Source organism: Symsagittifera roscoffensis, chromosome 7 (genome assembly GCF_963678635.1).
Source record: "Symsagittifera roscoffensis chromosome 7, txSymRosc1.1, whole genome shotgun sequence".
Lineage (NCBI taxonomy): Eukaryota > Metazoa > Xenacoelomorpha > Acoela > Convolutidae > Symsagittifera > Symsagittifera roscoffensis.
In genome coordinates, this window is record NC_087068.1 from 29,397,487 (window position 1) to 29,405,210 (window position 7,724).

The 7,724-nt window shown below is 35.8% G+C and overlaps 1 protein-coding gene across 2 annotated transcripts in view; it reads left to right on the top strand.

Moving 5' to 3' along the window:
- Positions 1–7,450, top strand: part of LOC134852162 (tetratricopeptide repeat protein 17-like) — a 154,706-nt gene extending 147,256 nt beyond the window's left edge. For both annotated transcript variants that reach the window (XM_063868472.1, XM_063868473.1), the window contains 5 exons: positions 1,859–2,014; positions 2,201–2,300; positions 2,670–2,910; positions 6,367–6,486; positions 6,720–7,450. In XM_063868472.1, the coding sequence (XP_063724542.1) occupies positions 1,859–2,014; positions 2,201–2,300; positions 2,670–2,910; positions 6,367–6,486; positions 6,720–6,995 (893 nt within the window). In that variant the 3' untranslated portion in view covers positions 6,996–7,450. The remainder of the gene's footprint in view (positions 1–1,858; positions 2,015–2,200; positions 2,301–2,669; positions 2,911–6,366; positions 6,487–6,719) is intronic.
- Positions 7,451–7,724: the final 274 nt, after the last annotated feature.

Below are 7,724 nucleotides of genomic sequence, written 5' to 3' on the forward strand. Positions count from 1 at the left end.
TTTATTCAATCAAAAATTAACATAAAATTACAATTGTTGAGCAAGTTAGTTATATCGGAGTTTTAAACCCGATATCAAAGTATTTCTTATTTTTTGAAAACACATGCCTTATGAGGCCAAACTGTGCACTGGATAGGAGCATAATTTTGTGTCTGTATGTTCCTGGATTCCAGAGACAAGTCTTAAAATATGTTCCAAAATGTAAGTGGATTCCACAAACAAAATTTCAGTGTGGATTCCGCATACATATACCTGTAACGTAAATTTTGTCGGAACATTTGTTTTGTTGCAGATTCCGCAACAAGCAAATATAGCTAGTTGTTCTAGATTCTGCAACTGTAAGTGGATTCCGCAATTTGTAAGTGGATTCCGCCTTTTTGTTTATTACTGAACTTGCATATGAACAATTAAAAGCTAGAGGGAATATTTGATTTATTATCTATAGGAATTTGAAGGCAAAAGGACTTATCCATTTGTCAGCAGAGTCCACAAACCAATCTTAAAATATTGGTTATTTATGCGGTTTGAAATGGTTGTTCAGGGTTTGAAATGGCTGTTCAGGGTTTGAAATGGCAGTTCATGTTTGAAATGAGGGCAGGTCACTCATCAGTAATGAGATGAGATGGTTCAGTTATGGTTAGGACATCATCATCAGTATTTGAGATGAGATGGTTCAGTTTGAAATGGCAGCGAAGTCACTCATCAGTATTTGAGATGAGATGGTTCAGAAATTATCATCGCACTCATCAGTTTTTGTGATGAGATGGTTCAGTTGGTTCAGAAATTATCATCGCACTCATCAGCATTTGAGACGAGATAAAGGACGGCTCGATTGTATTTTTTGAAAGCTGAACTGAAGTTTCCTCTGAAAACTGGATTAAAAATCCTCGTTTAATTAAAACTGAAAAGAAAAACTTATACAAGCGGTTACTAAAAAATACAGTACGAAAAGTAAAATATTGTTTTTAAATCTTGTTGAGCAATCGGATCAATTTTTCTGTTCTTTCTGAATCCTTTTCCTCGAAATCTCCACATTCGACAAAGCGTCTGTGTTGTCTCAATGGCTCACTAAGCAAGTTAGTTATATCAGAGTTTTAAAAGCGATATCAAAGTATTTCTTAATTTCTGAAAACTCATAGTAGCAAAACATTTATTTTCTCAGCACTGCCTACTTAAAAAAATCATATAAATTGGTTGGTTTTAAGTAAATGAGAGCCAGGTAAAATTTTTTATTTAAGGTGATACAACCTGTAGTTCTTGAATGATATTGAAATTTTTCGATTAGTCCAAGTTATGCTTTCTTGATTTTTGAAGTTTTCTCTGAATGTCTTAAAAATGTATTTTGAAAGTTTACTCTCGATATTGTAAAACGGCGTCTCAAGTCTTACGTTTTTGAAATTAGATTTCGCTTCGCAATTGGTGAGAAAAAGTAAACAACGAATATGGTGCTGCTACTCTTCTTAAGTTATAAGTTTCGAAGCTTAAGATTCGCTCAAAATTTGTAACGACAATTAGATGGCATTTTTTGTCTTTGGCTCACTGGACGCCTACCCACGTTTTGTCAGCCTAGGGGCTGCTCGGTAATAAATAAAAAGTTTTTTAATGCTGTTAAATGTCTTTCTCAATTGTTTTTATTCTGAAAGAGAGTTTTTGATTTACGTCAAAAAAGTTTTCGTTATTTATTGACTATTTTTTTCGACTTTTTTTTTCGTCTCATTTTTTGTTTGCTAGTTTGAAATGCTAAGCTTGCTTTGCATAGAAAGTGATGCGAAGCTTCGCTCCACCTCTGCGTAAACCTTGATGTTTTTCTCGCTATTGTAAATTGTCCAAAATGTGATCTAAGTACAAATCATCCCAGGTGGTGTGAACAATGCTACGACTGACAGAAGTGACGAAACAGGAATGGGGAGGAATGATCAGGATAATCTGAAACGTGAACAAGTGCAGTCTGTGCCTAAGCTGCACGACCTCTCAATCATGTTCACACCAACAACTCCCACTGCCGATGTTATGTGTGAGTAAATTATGACTCTTTTCTGTGCTCTTGTTTTTTTGGAAATTACACTTCGAAATCAATTGTGACTGAATAATGCCCGAATGTTTAATGAGAACCTAACTCTAATTTCAAACCTATTTTAATATTGTTGTTTGGGTATTCTAGCATATTTTGTCTGCATTACTTGGTTAACTTTCGTTCCAGTCCAGAGTATTCTGATGACAGAGGAAGACTGTGAGACGTGGCCCCATAATTCAGTATCCACTGCTAGTTCCCTCATACAGCCTTCAGTCTTCAAATACAGGTGGAGATTCTGATGGAAGTTTTTCTTTTTGACAAAATCTTAAAATGGCAAGGGAATCATATTTCAAATTCAAGTTTATCCGAAAGGTGTAAGCAGTCGTTTATATAAATGAAAAATGTAGAATTAAGGGCAAAAGATGGGGCATTTTTATCAGTCAAAACTAGTAGTTTTTACTTAATAAGATTTTTAGCACTATTTTAGGTTTTGAAATTGGTTTGTAACGAGAAATTGGTTTGTAACGTCCAAAATAACCGTTTTTTTGTTCTATTTTAAATACTACGCTCAGTTTTGTTGACCTATGGGCTACGCAAACAGCTAGACAAAGACTGCAAAATGACGGAATGATCTCTTATTTCATATGTTCTGCAGGGTAGAAGGTTTCATAGACTGGCATGCACAAGTTCGACCCAGCAGAGTCACCCACCTGCCAGTATGCACAAACACAATAGGCCTCTCTCCCATAGACGGATTCGCAGGTGTGAAACAGAGGAAGGCCAGTGCAGCCCACTATAAACCAGAGAAGACTCTCAGAGACGCATTCCTAGCCATGGCAGATTACCAGTTGTCACTTCAGCAGATGGCTTCCAAGTTATCGCAGGCTTTGGACGATGTAAGATTCATATAGCTATAATAATAATAATTGTGGTTTCTGTGTGTTTATCGTAGTCTGTTTGTTTTCTTCCCACATTCCAGACTGTTATTTTGTTGAACGTAGCTATTTTTATTGCGACTCAAAGTCGATTTTTTCAGGTCGTCTACCACTTTCACGTGGTATCATTGTTGCAGCCGAAATCGGTAATGCTGTGGTAGACCTGAAGCTCTTGAGAGCTCGTCCTTTGTTATTAGCCCCCGACCCCGCTCCAAAATTTCAACCTTAGGCCTTATTTCCGCGGGAGAAGAGACATGTCATCAATTTTGCTGCAGCCAGACCCACCTTGAGGAAGCGCATGACACTGGGACCCCTCCAACCGTGACTGAAGCGCTATTCGCTCCCACGGCCCTTGTGTTGTAGACCACGCATCTTACCCACTCAGCCACGGCTGCACAGTTCTAGCACGCTATAATTGCCATGGCAGAGATCGATTACACGATCTGACGTTCACGAAATTAATGCCTACCACTAAAGCGTAAAATTATTCTGAAATCCGCCAAAATCAGGCGCGGATCTAAAATTTTCTTGAGGGGAAGTGAGCGGTTTTTCAAAAAAAAGTAGAAACTTTCCAAATTGAGTCGATAAAATGATTTTCCAAATTGAGCCTTTCCAAGTCATTATAAATTCCTTTTTGCAAAAACTTTGTGCGCCGCAGGTAAATTCTTGAACAAACAAGCCAAAAACAACGTTTTCAGGCACTTTTCGAAAAGTTTTGAGTAAAATAAAATCGTATTTTTTTTGGCTCACGCTCTCCCCTCAAAAATAGTATACTATCGCCGAAGGCGCCCTAAGAAAACTTTTAAGGGTCGGTCAGCTCCAAATGGATGTCGTACAGTTGAATCAAAGGGGGTCCTTTGGGCGGTGAGGGGTTCAAAGCTGTTAAAAGTTTACAAGGGGAGCTTCAAATCCCTGAAGAGAATGTCAGTAACCCCCTCCCCCCGCCCGCAAATCCACTACTGCTAAAATTAAATCAAATTTTGGTTTTTCTTACCAGCTGTTCGAATGAAGTCTACAAAGCGAAGTTTCTGTTGCTGCCTGAAATTGTAACTAGAGTTTAGTTAATTTGGAGTTTATGGCTTACTTAAATATGTTTAATTCGCTCTGGAATCGAGGCATTCATTTACGTTGAAAGATGAATACAAAGGGAGCCATCCATGGAAGTTTATTGATCGAATTTTTCAACAGTAATGAGCTTATATATTTCGTGATGATTTTTTGTTTTTTTTTTCAGGAAAAAGCCTTAAAATTTTTTGACGCTTATTTTTGGTTTTTTGCGGTTTGATTTTTGATTTTTTTAAAGTTTATTTTATTTGAAGGTCACAAAAAACGTTATTGATTTCTAAAGTGGATTTTAAATTTCCCAGCGAATTAAAAGTTTACTTATTGATCCAGTTGTCTCAGATTGGAATAATTTTAGCGAAAAAGCATCCATCACAAATTGTTCTTGAAATTCAAAGAGCTTTAAGGGCATCTTTTTGTTCCGACTTTCGATACAAAAGTAACGGAATATTTGTGCTCGGGGTGGGTTTTTTTTCTTCAGACAAATTTCGACTTTTTAACTAGCCATTTTTGACGGAATTTTTTTATACCATTCAAAAAGTATTGTTGTCCTGAGCTTAAATTTGAAAAGATATTTCACCTGTGATCGTTTTTCGTAGAGTTATGAGGGTTTAAATATTGCCATTTTGGCCATTTTGAGCAATTTGGGACAATTAATGCGCGATATGATTCGCGCTATTAACGCGTAAGAGGAGATTTAATCCGTCTTATAAATCGTTCTAAATTGGTTGAACGAAGCTTATTTGCCATAATTGATTTGTTACAAGGAACGAAATCTCTCTTTTTGTACTCTATATGGCGTGTGGGGGGATGATTTCCATAAAAAATTTCAAATTTTAGAAAAAAAAATTTCATTTTATCTTATTACATTTAATTTTTTTATGCTGTTACTGCTGCTCAATAAACCTTAAAAGGCAGTCGGAACATTCAGGGCTTTGCCCTGATACGAGCAGTCTTGTTTCTTTTAAAATTCGAAAGATAAGTTATTGCAAACAGCAAGGGAGTTTTTTTTCTTGCGTTTATCGCCCTTTTTCAACTGTCAATGGGCTATGTTTTATTCCTAAATTTAAGCTGCGACAATCAAGCTTTCAGTTGTATATTTAGAATTTATTTAAAAATACTAGAATCATTGATGATTTCTAAGGGTGTCCTACAATTTAATGACATACAATTTAACACCGTACTTATTAACACTTAGTCATTTCACTACTAAACAATATAAATCGACAACAATATAACTCCTATTTCCAGTTTAATACAGTACATTTTAACACTTAGTCATTTCACTATTAAATCTAATGCTGTACGAATTCCTTATCTTAACTCTTATCACACCAAAGTTAATCCTGCAATTAACACACGCACCATAATGAAAAACTTGGTTTATCTTAGTTATACATGCTAAAAGGAGGCTTTCTAATTTACTTAAGACTCTTATCTACAGGTTTGTAATTTATTTTCAATTAGACTTTTCGCTAAACCATTATGATTACTAAAAAAGCTGTTTGTGCTAATTCAAAACAATTTGACGAAAAAATTCTGACAAAAATTAAATTCTGACATTCACTTTATACTTTACTCAAATGATAAACAAACCCAAACACAATAAACACATTATGATTGAGTCTTCTTTTCAAGCGAAAAATTAAGTTTACAGAAAACTGGATTTGCTCAAAATATCAAACACATAAATGTCGAGCAACTGCCATTACTGAATTATTTTCGGGATGCTAGGTTGGGACTACGGGCTGGCAAACCCTTTAGCTTTGGGTTTATGTGCCAACAGTTCAAAAAAAGCTGACAAAGCGATCAGGTCATAAGTTTAAGTTCGAGAATGATTCTAAAAAAATGATTTTAAGTGTTTAGGCATTGGTTAAACCTTTTTTAAATTTCTATACCGGCTGAAAATGTCTAGAAAATTAGGCCATTTTAGTCAAAGGACGTCTAATTATTTGCGGGCTTTTGAAGTTCATTGAACTATTGCCTGTTTTTGGTTCATTTTGGAATGATTCATTGAAAATATTGGCAAGGCCATTTCATTTTGGTTTGAAACGTTTCATTGAAATCATTTGCAAGGTCATTTCTATTCAAAAGTTACGCGAATTAAGTAGCGCAAATTTGTCTGGCTTTAAATGGCAAAAATTTCTCTCGTTTAATTCTTTGATGGTTACCGAAATCCCCTTTGAAGTAAGTTTTCTTTTCATTTTGGATTAAAACGGTGTTAAGTCATAGAAATTGTTTTAAAATGTAGCGATGTTATATTGCTAAGGCAACAAAAAGTAGGGAGTGAAATTGTAGGGTGTTAAGTTGTTTAGAGTTAAAAAGGGGGGAACCATTTCTAAGAGTATGTTTCAGGATGCGGATTCTTTCGTGCTGTTGAACTTGGCAGTGACTTACTGGAGGATTGTGGGGGACTCGAAGCGAGCAATAGACTGTATTAGACAGGCACTCTACTACTCACCCATGAACACAAAGGTACAATTCAGCTGTCTACTGACATTGGCAGCCATTTTGAAGAGTTAATGAAAGAAGGATTCGTTGATCAGTATAATCAGTTTGGTCATTTATGAAACGGCATGCCAATTGAGAACCAAAAATGGTATTTGGTTCTCAACCGTTATTTTTGTTATATGGGATTAAATGTAAAGATTGGTTAATATCAAACGAGTTCTCTTTTCCGGAGTCTTTATGCAGCATACATGTTTCAGCCAATGGCCTGGATATCTCTGGCAAATATCCTCCAGAGAAGCGGCTTCTTAGAAGACGCTCATTTTTTCAGTCTCCTCTCCTTGCGCACTTTCCCCTCGTTCGCAACTTACGCAACCACCGCCAACATCAGAGCCACCCAGCACGCCTGGCCAGATGCACTGGCGTTCTACGAGGGAGCGAGACAGTTGAATCCAGACATAAGAGAGGTTGTAACTGATATGAAGACGGTTCAGTGCCTCAAAATGCACTCGGAGACACCAGCGACTATAAATTGATAGTAATAGCTAATTTGTTTTCAAGACTTCAACAAGAATGCTCATACTTTAACTAAAGTTTTAACACAATTCATCATGACAAGCAACTGAAATGCATCTGTGAAAACAATTGAACTGGAGGCATCGGAAAATTGGTTTCGTTCAGAGCCTTCAGTATGATTGTTATTATCTTATTTTGTGCTAAGCAATCAAACAGAAACCAACACTTTCATCAACGAAAATAATTGGAGAAAGAAAACTTTTTTGATGTTCTGTCTAAAGGTCAACCATTTTATACAGCAGCAAATCTATTTCGAATAATGCAATGACTCGCCGCAGTGATGCGAAAAAAATTCTCCTTATCAAAAAATCATTGTGCTGTCAATTATTTTGTGTAAAACGCAGTTGGTGATTTTTAGTGGAAATCACGCCTTCGTAATATATCAAAAAGTAATCAAAATAGGTTCGAAATAAGATACTCGAAAGAGAGATTATACCGATGCTATATATTGGATTAAGAACAGTCTCAGGGTTCCCAGGAGCAAAACTAACTGAATCCTTCTACATATCACTTAAATTTGCGTTTTGTATTTGTGTGATTATTTGAAGTTATGTACCCTTGAATTAGTTTTGAACTTAATGTTTAATTGATTTTTTCTATATATGTTACTTCACACCACTTTTTTTCTAAATTTTGCTCTATTTGTGTATTTTCAAATAATCCTATGGATTCAATATCTGATTGCTAGC